The sequence below is a fragment of the Panthera tigris genome, chromosome B2 (assembly GCF_018350195.1).
Source record: "Panthera tigris isolate Pti1 chromosome B2, P.tigris_Pti1_mat1.1, whole genome shotgun sequence".
Lineage (NCBI taxonomy): Eukaryota > Metazoa > Chordata > Mammalia > Carnivora > Felidae > Panthera > Panthera tigris.
The window spans coordinates 123495016-123510106 of record NC_056664.1 but is presented as its reverse complement, the minus strand read 5'-3'; the positions used below and the strand labels follow the sequence as shown (position 1 = coordinate 123510106).

The following is a 15091-nucleotide window of genomic DNA, read 5'->3' as shown; positions in this document are numbered from 1 at the left end:
AATATAAGGGCACATTATACATGTACACACTTTGATGCACACCTCACCCTAACTTCGAAGGGAAGACGGTGATAACCAAGAGAGTCACACGTCTTCCCCCTATGGAAATAACTGGATTTTTCCAAGGTGCATACTGTAAAGAGCAGCTGGTTTGCTTTTCAGTGTGAACGTGTTCGGTCGCAGCAGCCTCAGAATCAGTCTGTGGATGCTTCTGCTTCTGCCGTGTCCGTGGGCAAGGAGCCAGGCAGGTGGGGAAAAACCACTAACTACTGACTCTCTGAATATGTCCACTCTCCCTGAGCTTCCCGGGCGTCGGGCAGAGGGCCCGCGGGCCGTGGGGCTTCGGCTTCACGTCTGTGAGCGAGGCCGACGCGGGGCTGGCCGAGAGGAAGGGCTCCGGGTTCCCCGGCCAGCCCGGGACGACGGAGCGGTCCTGCCACGCATCCCGAGGCCACGCGGCTCCCGGCCTTCCGCGTGGCAGGTGAGGACGAGCTCTGGGCCGGACCGACACCATCCACCGCCAGTCGCTAGCTTCGTTCGAGGGCCGCCTGGGAACGCTCCCCGCGACGGCGACCGAGAGCTTATCTTCCCTCCCGGCTGGAAGCCACCGGGAGCTCTCTGCCTCGGGGACGGCCCTCGGCGGCGTCAGTGCGTTTAGGGCATAGCACCATGCTGGCTAGTGGCTCGAGGCCCCCGGCGGCCGGGCGGGCCACCGCTGCCGTCAGCCGTACAGCTGCTTGAACTGGAAGCACTCGTTGCAGTAGCCGTTACACTTGGCGTTGCCGAAGTGGTCGCAGGCGGGGGCGCGGCAGCGCTGCTTGGGCGGCTCCTCGGGGGCCGGCTCGCCCCGGTGCGGCGTCGGGCCTGCTCGCTGGCTGAGGTGCTGGCACTCCATGCAGAGCTCCTCGCTGCGGCAGGCCAGGATGTTCTTGCAGGAGGCCCGGGCGCACTTGGGCCTCGAGGCGCTCGGTGTGGTCCGAGGCACATCTCTGCGCTGGCTCGATCTCTGAGAGGGAAGAACAGAGGGAACGGTGGGTCCCGCTACTCGGGGACAGCACGGGGCAGTCTCAGTGGACAGCGTGGGTTCTGCAAGGAGCTCTACGGGGCGCAGAGCATCCCCCTGGTCCAGGGAACCAGAGTTCCAGGCGCAGTCTGGGAACAGGAGCTGTCCGTGGACGCTTCCTCCTGGTCCCACGAAAGCAGGCCTGGCCCCAGGGAGGCCGAGTGGAGCCCCCAAGCCTCACCCGGAGGCCTGCGAACGCTGGCCCGGCTCACCTCTGCTTGCGTGAATAATAAGTTGCCCTTATTTAAACTCCCTGCCATCTATGAACAGGACAGGCATCCGACAGCCAAAGCTGGCTTTTCTTAGGTGCCATTGCGCAGAGGCCCGGGGATGCTCTGCCTCCTCCCCGTCTCGTAGTAAAGGATTACTTGAGGAAGCCTGCTAGCCTCTTAGATGCCCGTGCTTCGACTACAAACCCAAGAAGTCTCTGGTCAGCATCTAGCTTTTTGGAGGCTTTAGGAGGTTTAAGTGTTTTTTTTTTTTTTTAATTTTTTTAATGTTTATTTATTTGTGAGAGAGAGAGAGACAGACCGAGGGTGAGCGGGGGAGGGGCAGAGAGAGAGGGGGAGCCACAGAATCCAAAGCAGGCTCCAGGCTCCGAGTTGTCAGCACAGAGCCCAACGCAGGGCTCGAACTCACGGACCGTGAGATCATGACCTGAGCCGAAGCCAGATGCTTAACAGACTGAGTGAGCCACCCAGGAGCCCGCCCAGAAGGCTTTATGAGGTTTTAATCTACGGCTGGCTTTATTTACTTTTCAGTTAATTATTTACCTATTAAAAGCTTTTATTTATTTATTTTGAGACAGAGACAGCCCCGAGTGGGGAGGGGCAAAGAGAGAGAGGGGGAGACAGAATCCCAAGCAGGCTCCACACTGTCAGCGCAGAGCCCAATGCAGGGCTCGAACTCGTGAAACTGTGAGATCCTGACCTGAGCAGAAACCAAGAGTCGGACGCTTTACAGACTGAGCCACCCAGGCGCCCCTATTTACTTTTCAAATGCATTCTAAAGTATCCTTCGGCCATGAAAATCAAGAGCCGCTGCTGCAGTTCCAACCCTGGGCGCCACAGTGACCCTGCCTCCCTCCCATTCCTCCCCAGAACAGGGGGGAAAGTCTGCTTGTCACCGTGGGGCAGCAAGGAGGGCTGGCCCAGCGGGGAGGGGGGAGGACCTCAAAATGTCTCACCAGGTGCTCTTCAGTCCTTTTCGCCTCGTGAAATCTCTGGGTCTGCGCTTCGATGAAACACTTCTGGCAGTACCCTTCGAACACGGTGCTTCCGAGGGTGCCGCATTCCCTCCCCAGGCAGGGGACGGCATTCTGGAACCTGGGGGCCGTGGGACTGGCCTTCGTGGAGGCGGCGACGAAATCTAAAAGACAGGGGGTGCTGATCAGTGCCACGGGTGGTCTCTGGGCAGGGAGAGACACTGACATTAGAGGAACAAAACAGGTTTTGGACACAGATTCGGGCAGCCTGCGGGGGGGGGGGGGGTACATGCAGCGAGGCCTTTTGTAAATGCAGCCGAGTCAAAGACAGTAATGATAATGCCATTACTGACACATCTTTGACTGTACAAATCTCTCATTTTTGGACGTGCTGCACCGGCCAGGCACAGCTACTGTGCAGAGGCATTAACTGCCCGTCCCTCTTTCAAATTAGATTTTCAGCACATCGGTGGGGACTTCCCTCTCTCGGGCTACTGCTCTTCAGATTTTGGGTTTTCTCTATTGCATCTAAGTCTCCAAAGAAGTCTTGGTTAAACTCTACCTTATAAATGCCAGACACTCAACGGCCTCGTTCGCGAAAACAAATTCTACGGATGCTACCTACGAGGCGCTGTAGGGTTTTGGAAGGTAGTTTCCTGTGCCTTTCGCCTCCACGTGGGGCTGGCACAGCCTCGGTGACCGTCCCTCTGTGCAAGCCGCACCTGGCCCCATCGCCCAGAGCAGCCGCCTTCTTGAAGCTCAGGAACTAAACCGCTTCGAGACAGGGGTTTTGAAACGGGAGTTGGGAAATCGATCATGTCACTCACGTTTGTTTTCTCTGTACTCGATGAAACACAGCGTACAGAAGCCTTTGTTTTCTGGAGTCCCGAAATACATGCAGCCGGCTTTTCTGCACTTGCTCGTCCCTGTCCTGTCCCCTGGAGTCCGTGGGGCCTGAGAGAGGCAGCCAGAGGGAGCCTCGGTCCCGGCTCTGCGGCAAGAGTGTGGGGAGAGACTCTGGATGAGCTGCGAGGGGTCCGACTTGGACCTCTGGTGACAGGAAGGAGGGACGCTGGAGCTGAGGCCCGAGGAGGGCTCCGCCATAGTCCTTTTGAAGCAAGTACTGCAGATCCCATTAAACGTCCTGGTGACATCCTGCAGGCAGGCTCGGCACTTCCCGGGGTCTAAGTGCCTCATGCTGTCCGAGGTGTGGCCCGCGTTAAGCTGCCGGGCCTGGTGGCACCGCTCACAGAATCCATTGTGCTGCACATTCAGCGTGAAAGGGCAGCCGGGGCTCCTGCATTTCATGGCGGTGGTCTCGCTGAACAGGAAAAGGCTGGGCGCCGTCGGAGGGGCCGAATGAGGCCCCCCGGTCGGCTCCTCGGGGCTCCAGCCCACGGGCTCGTAGGCCTCACCCCGCGAGGCCCCTGCCGCCATGCCTGGGAGCCCCTCGGGGCCCAGCTTGGAGTGCAGCTTTGAGGACTTAGTGTGGTTGTTTTGCCGCCTCTCGGAGCACTCGTGGCACAAAGGCTGGGTGTTCACGGACATGAAGAAAGGACAGTTGGGCGTTTCACATTTTACGTCCATGAGGGAGAGCTGAGGCACGGAAGGTTCCAAAGGGTTCTGAGCATGCGCCTCTCTCCGCTCTTGCTCACTGTTCTCCTGCCACTTCTTGTACTCGTGCTGGACGAGTTCAAAGTAATCATCTACCAAGTTTATTTCTTTTGGTAAGTTAGCTTCATCCAGCCTAAAGACCAAAAGGCGATATATGAGACCACGTGGCCACACACACGACTTCACATCATTAGCTCACAGGGCAAAACTTTTAGCATGTGGCTTATGGCAGTAACTTGATAATCGTTCACTGAAAAGCAGGCCTATGATAAAGGGTTTGCATTCCTAGCACAGTCCTATACCGCTAAGAAGGCTTCATTATTTCAGGAACCACGGTCTTACTTAATCAATCTCGCGGCACCCCAAGTGACAGCTAATTCCAAAGAAAGGGCTATTCTGGGGTTGCCTCTATACCTAATCACTCTGGTCCTCTCTTAAAAAGTCACTTTTACCTTTTAACTCCTCAGAGATCCAATTTCTGGTAAGACATGACTCAGGGCATTCATTTGGGACTAGGCTACTCTCTAGTTCAAACTACTCTGGGACTTTGTGTCCCGTGTTTTGCCGTTATTAATCTTAAACTTGTGCCCGGTCTCTATCAGCATGAACTGCTAGTCTCAGTCGAGGAGCGGAAGACACGCCCACGGGGCACTGTCCACTGACTTCTGATCATCTGTGATTTGTTCATCTCCACTGGAAGAAACTGATGTTCATAGGCCTTCATGGTCCTCTCTTGTACATTTCAAGTCCTAAGAAATGGGCATCCCTCTAACATAAAGCCCAGTGTTTAAGGTCTGGATACGTGCACAATGTGCACTCTGAGTCTCTCCTCCACCTTCCAAGTTGGCACAATCCTATGGCCGCCGTAGAAACCCAATCTACAACCCAGTCTGTGTCTGATGTGTCTGTCCTGACCGAGAAGCCAAGAGAAAAAGGCTTTTGTTCCCAAGGATTTTCACTTGCTGGCCCACTGCTAGGGCCATTCAATGAAACAAAACAAAACTATCGTTGGTTTAATATACTTAAAAGCCATAGTGCTGACCGTCAGCATCCAGATATGCAGGAAAATCGCTATGGATAAAGTACTTGTTCTCACGTGAAACCAAAGTTAGGACTGCCTCCGGTCACCCTCTCTGATTCCTGTACACAACTCTGGATTTGTTTCACATTGGAGGAAACTGGCTTCAAATAGCTTTACTGTGGAGCTCGGGGGTGGCCTCAGCTTACGTGGCTGTCGTACAAACAGCTGAGGATGACAGAGGAAGAGAGCTAAGAGTAAACTCTTACTTTGCAGCATTGATCAAATGGGTGGTGCCGTGGTCCCAGCCTTGGACGGGGATTTCGATCACCATCAAGTACTCTTTCAAGAGCTTTTCCTTCATGTCGTTTTCAGGATCGGTCAAAAAGTGAACTTTTAAGTCTTCAAATCTTCCTCGCTCTCTGTTAACAAGTGGAACAGCTCGGATTTCTGGGGGAGGGGGGGCGGGAAACAAAATAACACGTCAGCAACATGTGATTCCACTACATGAGATTATGTGTGAGGCCTCGCGGACGTAACGATTGCAGATGTAACGATTAAATTCTGAAAACACAAAAAGGATACAATTAAAGAACGGAAAAGTATTATCAAACTCAGCTGGTGGAGCAAACTGTACTAAACTCTAACATCCAGTGCTTTCTTCAGGAAGCTCAGGAAATACCAAGCAGCCTGGAGGCAGTGGATCTCACTGGTTAAATCCCAGAATTTAGAATCGGACTGATCCGAGTTTCGATCGTCTGTGACAGAAGGCAAGTTACTGAACCGCTCTGAGCTTCAAGGGTCTCATCTATAAAAACAAGGCCACCAATGCTTGCGGCCCATAAGGACGCTTTGGATGAAATGAAATAAAAATAATGTCCCTAAAGCACTTAGCACACTGCCGCTTCACTGGCTCTTCAAGCTATTATAATAATAGCTAACCTGACAGACCTTTACCTGCACCATGCCAGGGCTCTGTGCCTTACTTTGTCATGTGTCAATGGCAGCAGCAATGTGATGCTTCTATCTCCTACTTGAAAGTACTGCCACACCATAAACAACGACAGTGGGGGTTACGATTACCGCTATTGCGGTACTGGTGCTAATCAGGCCCCTAACGGAACACCGTATCCAAGTAAAAGTAATAACCGTAAATGAGGCGATTGTAATGGGGCCCAAAGAGCCTGGTGTTCAGTGGGAACAGGGTGTCCCAGTATCGACCGGTAGTTACAAGTGTGGATTCACGCGCAGTTTTCTCACCAGGTCCGCTGTCCTTCAGGGTCACCAGGGGTACAAAGTGCTGGCTGTCGTAGCCGAGAATGATGGGGTATCGGTAGCATTCTTGGGCCGGCCAGTGGAGAGGCAGGTAAATCCCGCCCACCTTCAAAGGGGCGAAATTGGAACCCGATTCCAGACTTCTCAGCATTTTGTCTGTGCAGGGAAAGAGAAAGAGATAAATAAGGCCCGCTGGTGATTTTCACCCAATTCTCTTCAGCTGCTGTTGCCTATGACTTAGGTAGCATGGGTGTTTCCTAAGAGCTAAAGCATTAGAGCCGAACGGCACTTGAACACAAATAAGCAATCTACAGGCATCTCACCTGAAATGACAATGATTGGCCTTCTGAGTATGTTGCAAAGGACAAAGATGTGTATTTCTTCCAGTGAGTTATACTGAAGTCCACCTCGGGCCATGGGTGTGTCTGTGGATGCCATTTTGACGAGGCTGTCCCACTCATCAGTCCAATTCTAAGGAGAAGGGGTAAAGGGAAAAATCACGATTGAGTGAATGTTCTCAGCGTTAAAAACTCAGTCGACTTCGCTCTCTACTGATTCATTTATGTAACTCAGCTTACTTTTCCCCTTTCTGGAAACCATCATTCAAATGATCACCCTTTTTTCCCCATTTTGGTGTTCTTCCTTTATTTTTTCCACTAGAAGGCAAACTTAAAAAGTGGGGGAGGATGGGGACAGCACCTGTTCTCAAAAAAAAGAAAAAAAAAAAAAATTCCCTCATGAGGCATAGCACCAAAGCCCCTTACCCAAATGCACACAGAAATTCCAGGCCTGTGACTGAGAACAGTGAGGCCCACGTTTGAACTGGAATGGCAGGCTCAGTAAAGCATACAAAGGGCCAGTCAGATTGGAAAGCAACCGAAACACCACAGACAAGGCCAGGAACAGAAGCCCTTCTGCTGAAAGGAAGAGACACCACAGCTGGGAATCTGCTGCCTGGAAGCCCCCCCTGAGGTGGCAACAGCCTCAGGTTCATCCCATAGGAGGTTTCTGGTGTTTTCCACTGACTACGCTTTGCCTAGCCCAGTGCATGTGACCTTGTAAATCATAAGCTCCTTGAGAGCAGGGGGCTCACCTGGGGAACCCCTGCCCACCAAGGAGCTCTATCAACAGATACTGAACAGGGGAGCAAAACATACCCGAGTGTCGTAGCAAAGCCCCGTTTCCACAAACTCCTGAGACTTAAGAGACTCCAGCTGCCAGCGGAATTTAAAGTTGCGCGTATCTGTCTCCTTGAGAGTGCTGAAGAGTGCCTTCCTCAGGACCAAGTCTGTGTCCTGAACACCCCACATGTACTGGGAAGCAGCGTGCATGAGGCAGTTTCCATCACCTGAGGACAGAAGCAGCACACATCAAAGACCCAGCAAAGGTTTTCAGGATGCACTCGCCCTGGCTGGCGCAGGGCACTGAATGATAAGGCGTGAGAGAAATGCAAATGGCTTAATTTCTTAGTCAAAGGACACACTGAGAACACTTCACAAGCTAATGACAGCTTTAAGGAAAAAACCATCCTTTTCACTCTTATTCTTAACGACTGATGCCAGCAGAGCAAAGGAGCCAGTGACTGATTATCAGGGGACCTTGGTTCTAGCCTAGCTCTGCCCTAACTAACTGATTTTGGTGTGACCTTGGGGGAAATTCCCCAGCTTCTGAGTATTTTTTCTCTTCGTGAATCGAGATCACTGGATTATAATCTCTAAAGCCCGTCCGTTTCTAGCATTCCTTGATGTTTTGGCTAAGACACTAGCGCTGTTACTCGCTGGCTCTAGAGAGAGCACACGGGGTCATACGCACGAACCAGGAAGCTGGCCTGGCTCCCTTCACTAGACAGGGACGGTCTGGCTATGACTCAGTGGTAAATGACTTGACCATTCCGCTGAAGACTTTGGGGCCTGGGAGTTTCCTCTCCTGGTTTATACAGTGGGATTGAGACTCTCGAATTACCTACCGCCAGCCTGCCTTTGAGCATTCTGAGAAAAAGACAGGTCTAACTTTATTCCATTAATTTGTTACTTTCACAGATGAAAACCCACGATTCAAGAGACTGCCTTTTTCCCCAACCTCCAAACAATAAACGTTTGGGGGGAATGTGCAATACCAAAAAAGTTAACTCCTTAACTCTCTGTTGGCAAGCGCACAGTTGTTTTTATCGAGAAAAGTTCACTTGTTTTCTTACGTTACTCCCCAAGTAGGGCTATAAAAGCTTCTGAAATCTTTTTTTTTTTTTATCAGATTTTAATTATAGTCAAACTGTAAAAAAACCAAAACAGAACACCAAAGAAAACCCCTCACATACACATCTCCACAGCCAGCATCCCTGCAATTTACACACAAAGACTAGCTAAATAAAATATTGAGACACACGAGCAAAAAAAAGATCGCACAGTCCTTTGTCTTGGCAGAAGTGTGGCAACGACTGCATTCTGTTGAAATTTCCCCTTTGCAAAATCTAGAGCAAAGATAAGGCTTTTTTTTTTTTCTTCTTCTTCTTCTCGCGCTTACTTTCAGTTCTTTATTGAGAGGCACCAGTACAAAATTCCCTAAGTAACATCAGGAATTCCCCAGCGCCAAGTTATTTGACTAGCAATTGAGCAACAGCTATTGTACTTTTTGTTCTGGTGCGCAGACATTTAAACTGTGAAGCGCACCCTGGACTTTCCAAGTGGGCGTGGCCAGGGTGAGCTGGAATAAGGCTATTCATTATACAAGTGAAATAGCTGTAGCCAATAGACGCTGGAATTTTTCACATGAAGTTTCAATTTTATGCCACCTACTCCCTTCCTCATTCGCCACAGTCTCATATCCTCAAATGCAAACTTGTGAATCACCCCCTCCCCAAACAGACCATTCACTCTGTAGAACCCACCTAGAGGGGGAAGGTGGTTGTTGTTTTTTTTTTTGTTTTTTTTTTTTAAAGGTGCTAATAAAAACCGGAGTGAAAATTTGTTTTTCCCCCTCCCCTAAATATCTTTTCTTCCTTTTCCAGAATTTTAAGGCATTTTCTTGAACCTGGGGAAATAAAAGGATCTGGGCCCCCAAATCCCTATTGCCCAGCAAATGGTATCAAAATGCACTTGCCTTTGCAGCTTTATTTGTAGCATGAACCCTTACTGGCTTAAATGACCTATCTTTGCAAGACAAGTGTTTACTATTTATATACATCGTTGTTTTTTTTTTTTTTTTTCTTAAGGAGAATTTCAACCTAAAATGTCAGTTAACTCTGTTAATGATAAGATGGTTTTCCTCTTCCTACCACATTACTAATTTGGCAGAATCTCTCTGTTTCCAACTCTCCCAAAGTTCACTGTGTCGCTTTTTTGGTAACAAAAATGGGAGAGAGTTAAAACCACAAACTGTCAGGAATATAAACCCCTTGAGGATGACTTAACATAATTACCCACTTCTATGCATCTCTTGATTTAAGGCCAAGAACAATGTAAACCCTACCTATTCCCAGTTTTCATTCTACCTTTAATTCCAAGAACCTGTGCTTCAAAAGTAGAGACAACATGTTGAAGTAACGCACAAGACCACCCAGGACACAGCAAAATACGTATCTCCAATCACTCCACTTACCCAACTCCAAAATAGCCAAAGATAGTGTACCAACTAAGTTAATTAACTTAATACTCTTATCGTCTCCTTGTCAACAAGGATCTCCTCTGCTTGGATGTATTATTTGGATTGAGGTGGTCTTAACGAAGGACTGTTGTGGATGTAAGAACCTAAGATTCCTGTCCTCACTTAGACTATGAGCGTTTCATTGATCGTGAACAGTCTATTTGCTTCTTGTGATAATTAGCTATATGCTAATGCAGGATTTTGCATCTGCATAAAACAGTACGCTTGGATGTTTCCATGATATACCTACTCTTGCTCAAAGGAAGTAATCAAAATACAAAACAATAAAGCTTAGAACAGGAAACAGCTACTCGTGGTAAAGGGCCATTGGGCAGACACAGACAGCAAAGAAATTCAGAACTAGGAATCCCTAAAAATAATAAAGTAGAGGTCTAAAGTCTGTGCCAAAAAGCTCAAGTGCTCAAGTACCTTTCTATCTCATATCATGGGACCAAAACTAACAGAACCGAGGTAAGAGCAGAGCCGACAACAAGGGGCCCCTTTTGTCCTCAACAGCCATTCACTGGTTAAGCCACACATGCAATCAATTCAAGTAGTGTAAGGTCATTATCACAAGCATCCTCTAATGGGAGTGGGAAATAACAACAGTAATACTAGTTTTCACACCATGCTTTCCTTTTGAACTGAAAACCTTTTAAGGTTTCCACTACTGGCCAGGGAAGGGTATTTTACAAAGGACTAAACAGACAGCCCCAGCAATTAGATACGGAAGTCATCTAATGGGAGGCATGGTGTTTAGAAATGCATTCCTCGAGCCTCAGTGCCTCTGCTGTCTAAGACACACAACTACAGAGTAGCCTTAACAAAAATAGTGGCAAAGGAAGCTTGCTTTCATCACATGCCTATCATAGAGTTTCTACACCGAAGCATCCACAGTCTCAAGAGACTCGCGTCTGGGCTAGTGCGACCAGAATTTGACGAATTCTGCCGGCACCGTGGCGGCCAGCCCCGAGACCAAGCTTACCGTTCGTTTTCAGGGCCACCAGCTTCCTGACTTCTCGACACCAGTTCAGCTTCTTCTGGCTTTCGAGGGAGGCCTGGATGGTTCTGTCAATGAGCGCTTTGTGGATGATCTCCCGAAACTGGGGACAAAACTGGCAAGTTCTGAACATTTCCAGCGTGTACCGGTGCATGGATTTGAAATGGTGAATGATCCCGTTGGTAGGCTTAAATATATCTTCTGGAGTCCTCTCTCGTATCTTCACAGCTTTCCGCATGTTGCTCAAATACAAAGCCTGGGGAAGGAGTTGTTCAGCCATGGTGCTCTGCAACACCTGAAGAAGAGGGGGGCACAAAACCCATTCCATGAGTCCAACTTCGATACCGCTCCTATATAGCTGGCGGCAGGAAACCCCTGTGTTTGATCTGGTCATTACCCTGATCTGTAGGCAAAAGATCTTAGCCGCCTCTAGTCCCAGGATACTAGCTGGCCCCCAAGATGAACTCACACTGGACTGTTTTAAGTTACATCACTTTTACAGATTAGTCTAAACAAGAGAAGGAAGGCGGAGAGTGGGTACTGAGGAGGAGGGGAATAACCCGTGTTTTCAGTAACGTTTGTCAGGGAGCCAAGCCCATCTGTCAGCGACAGGTACTGTACCTCATAACCAACAAGTCCCCATCTCATTCTGACGCTACTCTGACACAGCCACTGGATCTCAGGAGCCCTGAATGCCAGTGCCAGGCACAAGGTAGTCCTGACAAGTCCGTGGCTCCTCCCCTATGACCACTCCCCTTGCTCTTAGGCAAAGCCTTGATTCATCTCGTCAGCCCTCCCTCCCTATACTGGAAAGTAAATGTTTTGTGAGAAATCTTGAAATATTATGCTGTCACATAGGCTGCTGATTCCCCCTTTAGCCCCAAGGTGAAATATTTATAAAGAGCTTATTTCTAAAATGTATTCTAAAATTTATAGAGAGTTAAAATTGAGTATGTTATAACCAACGAAAAAAGCCTATTTCCAGTAAGATGCTTTGCAGTTTTAAGACCAGACAATAAGCAATCTTTCAGAACCTCTCCACTGAACTTTACAAGATCAGAATAAGAAACAGAAAAATAACAATAACAGAAGAAGAAATTTCACACTTCCAAGAGCAGGCATTAGAGCTCAATCATTTCAACTGCCAACCAGATTTATGATCAACCAACACTTGGATAATACACCCCCCCCCGCCCCCCGCCGTCTTCACCGTGAAATCTTTAAGCATTCTTTCTTTCTGGTAGAAAGAAATGAAAGTCTGGAAGCAGATAAGGAATGATGTTTCAGCCAGGGGGACACTCAGGACAAATGAAAGAAGACGGGGCAAACCCCAGCATCTACAACCCACGCCAACGGCATGGGATGTTGTGAATTGGTACAACGTGGGATCTTTGCAGTGTGTGGCTGTGTAGAAACCCAGTTCTCATTCCTAAGCCTCAGGAGGGTGCCTCACAATACATCTGGGTTTCCAAGATGAGACAAAGATGGGTTTAGAGCATGAAGATATTCCCTAGGAAGTTTCATGGGAATTGTTAATCTCACTCCTGTATCATAGTATGTGTATTTAACTAGGCAAGCTTTTAGTTGAGAAAGACCTTAAACCTATCTACGAGTGAGAAGAAACCTAGATTTTAGGGAAGCCACTCCTAGGTGGGACTTCGCTCTCTTAAAGCCATTGATAAAGTGGTTTAAATTCTTGTGGCTCAAGGTAGAGAGGTTGGACTAGATGACCCTGACGTTGCTTCCGAGGAGTTTTCTGGTGATCGCTTTGGACAAGGATTCCTATCCTGATTGCCAGTGAGGCCTGGGAGACGTCACTCTCTGGGTCAGCTGGTAACCTGTTCTTTGACGTCAGACATTCTCTGAAGGTGGAAATGAGCAAAATTATAACAGGACCCCAAGCACAATGAAGGGACAGAAACATTACACACATTTCTGCTTTGTGGCACGGCAAAAGTCTCGCAGTGTCACTCATTCATCTGTTCATCACTCAAGAAGCACTGCCTGACCACCTACTGAAGGTCGAGTGCCATGCTTGATGCTGGGGCTAAAAAATCAAAGTTGACCCTATACTCGGTCTGCAGCCAAGGCAACAGAAGCACAGGTCCGCCTCAGGTTCCACACCATCCAGCGCAGAGAGCTCTGCCCAGATGCCACCACTTCCAACACCTGCCCCTCGCTATTCCTACAACGCAAGGTGTTCCCACAAGCGCCTGCTGCTCTCAGAGGGGAAGAGGCAGGAAGGGAAAAGATTTGAAACAAGCTAAGTGCTGCCTTTTTGTTTTTCTGGGTCTTCTATTATTCTCTTCTGACTTAAAAATCTTTCAGCAAAGACCTTAATTAGTGAGGGCTGTAAACCATATGCAAGACATGCAAATGTCAATACTGGATGGCTCAAGGTCATCTCATTCATAGGCTTAGCCTTGCACAGTGTGCAGAAGTGCCTCCTTAAAAGAATCAAGACGCACAGCCCAAGCTCCCCGTTCTTGGACTTCTCCACATTTAAGATTAAGGAATAGATTCTCCTCACCTATGATTGCCATGCCCTTCCAGGTCAAGATGTACGCTGTTACCCTTAACATTACTTTTACGTTGGTTACCTCACTGGCTTTTTATCCACAAATGCCTCACCCGAATTTCAGGAAAAGTATCCCGCCGACACTTCAAACATTGCACGAGGAATTGTAAAAATCAAAGAAGCACCTTAGACAGCGAGAAGGGGGCAGTAACTAACTGGCTGTTCAGTCACTGGGGACACTAGCGCTGTGGTCCAGAGAGAGCTGTTTCATGAACAATGGTTCTCTCCAAATGCTGCCCCCAGACACTAGACCAGACCAGCTTTCCAAGGAAAGAAGATCAGAGACAGGGAGAACTGAAAACAAAGCGGTCTCAAAAGAGCTGAGCTCCTTCCTTACTTAATACCACTGCTTTCCTGAGAGGCCAGGTGGCAGGATGTGGGACGACCCGGGCTGACAAAGACTGTCTGACTGTGGGGTAGGGGCTGGGGCAGGGGCCCGCAGAACACTGTGAACCGGAGGAGGAGCACCCGAAAAGCAGGCCAACGCGCACACTGGTCTTAACGCTGCTTCCAACAGAAAAAGATGAACGCCTGTCCCTCGACCCCACCCACCTCCTTGCACTTAACTTGGAGTGTCTCTGCAAGCTGTCCCTGGACAGGCAGGCTGGCTGAGTCCCCCACCCCCGCCCGGTTCAGTTGCCTCTGCGACACCCCACCCGGCGGTGGGCTGGGTTTGCACAATCTGCCAAGAAGCCACAGCGGTTCTGCAAGGTCTACGTGTCCAAAAGCATGCAGAGCTTGACTTAAAAATAAAGAAAGGCACGAAAAGGAGCAAAGCACCAACGACCACCGACCTAGCAGTCCGGAGGCGATTCTCCACCAGTCCGCTGCAGCGTAAGTTTTTTTGCAGCATGTAAAAGGGCCGGTTGGCTGGACGAATCCAGAGCTGTCACCCCAACATCTGGCGCGGCGACCTCAACTCCTAGCATTTCAAGAGCTACAATGGGCACATACGGCCAACAAACTCCCCTCCAGCACCGCTGCAAAGCCCACGCCAGCTAGACGAGGCCAGCCCGCGAGACGCTGCCAATTCCGCACCCGCAGCCCTGGCCCCGCGGAGCCGCTGGGCAGACGGCACGGGGACGCGGCGGTTACCTGTCCCGGCCGCGCGATCCTCTTCCAAAGTCCCAAGTCCAGGTCAGGACCGGCGCGCGCGGTGAGCCGGGATCGATGCGGCGCGGAGGAGGCGCCCCATGGACGCCGGAGCCTGGCGCTCGCTCGCTCGCTGGCCGGGCCGGCCGGGGGTGTGATCAAGGCGGCTGCCGCCGCCACCGCCGCCGCACTTCTCCCGGCGGCTGCTGTCACCGCTCCGCCCCCGCGGGCTCCGAGCTCGCTGCACTTGGCCCGCTGCGAAGTCTGCAGACTGCCAGTTCTCTTTTTCCCTTTCTGTTTTACCGCCGGCGGAGGGTCGGGGGGGATTTCCACCCAGGGACTTTCCAGTCACGTGACGCCGGGCCCGGCGCCGAGAGCCGCGGGTCGCCGGCCGCCAGGGGGCGCAGGGCGCGCAGAGGGCGCGGGACGCGCTGGAGGGGCAGCTGGCGCAGGAGGCGAGCGGCGCCCCGCCCCGCCCCGCTCCGCCCCGCCCCGTCCCGCCCTCCGCGCGAGAAACTCCTGCGCCCCGCCCCCGGGTGTCCCCGCGTGAGTCACCTGGGCATTTCGGAAGCTGGCTCACGTCACATCCATGTGGAAATCGCGGTGAT

General features: G+C 50.5%; 1 protein-coding gene across 3 annotated transcripts; it reads right to left on the bottom strand.

Annotated features, from left to right (window-relative positions):
• Positions 1–709: 709 nt before the first annotated feature.
• Positions 710–14754, bottom strand: TNFAIP3 (TNF alpha induced protein 3). 3 transcript variants are annotated; one of them, XM_042987210.1, is made up of 9 exons: positions 14487–14754; positions 10799–11108; positions 7332–7522; positions 6498–6645; positions 6160–6330; positions 5169–5349; positions 3095–4014; positions 2250–2431; positions 710–1006 (listed from the first exon to the last, which is right to left on the bottom strand). In XM_042987210.1, exons 2-9 carry the CDS (start codon positions 11091–11093, stop codon positions 722–724), a joined length of 2373 nt encoding a protein of 790 aa, XP_042843144.1. In that variant the 5' UTR covers positions 11094–11108; positions 14487–14754; the 3' UTR covers positions 710–721. The 3 variants fall into 3 exon arrangements, with proteins under 3 accessions (XP_042843144.1, XP_042843145.1, XP_007096460.2); XM_042987211.1 differs by lacking the exon at positions 14487–14754 and adding an exon at positions 14186–14475; XM_007096398.3 differs by lacking the exon at positions 14487–14754 and having other exon boundaries at positions 10799–11989.
• Between the last annotated feature and the right edge of the window lie 337 nt (positions 14755–15091).

Excerpts from the sequence above, each read along its gene's own strand:
- TNFAIP3 (XM_007096398.3), bottom strand. The coding sequence starts at position 11,207 with ATGACCAGATCAAACACAGGGGTTTCCTGCCGCCAGCTATATAGGAGC. Across the intron at positions 6,331-6,497 it reads GCCAATCATTGTCATTTCAG|ACAAAATGCTGAGAAGTCTG; the intron begins GTGAGATGCCTG and ends TTCCCTGCACAG. Across the intron at positions 2,432-3,094 it reads CGAGTACAGAGAAAACAAAC|ATTTCGTCGCCGCCTCCACG; the intron begins GTGAGTGACATG and ends CCTGTCTTTTAG.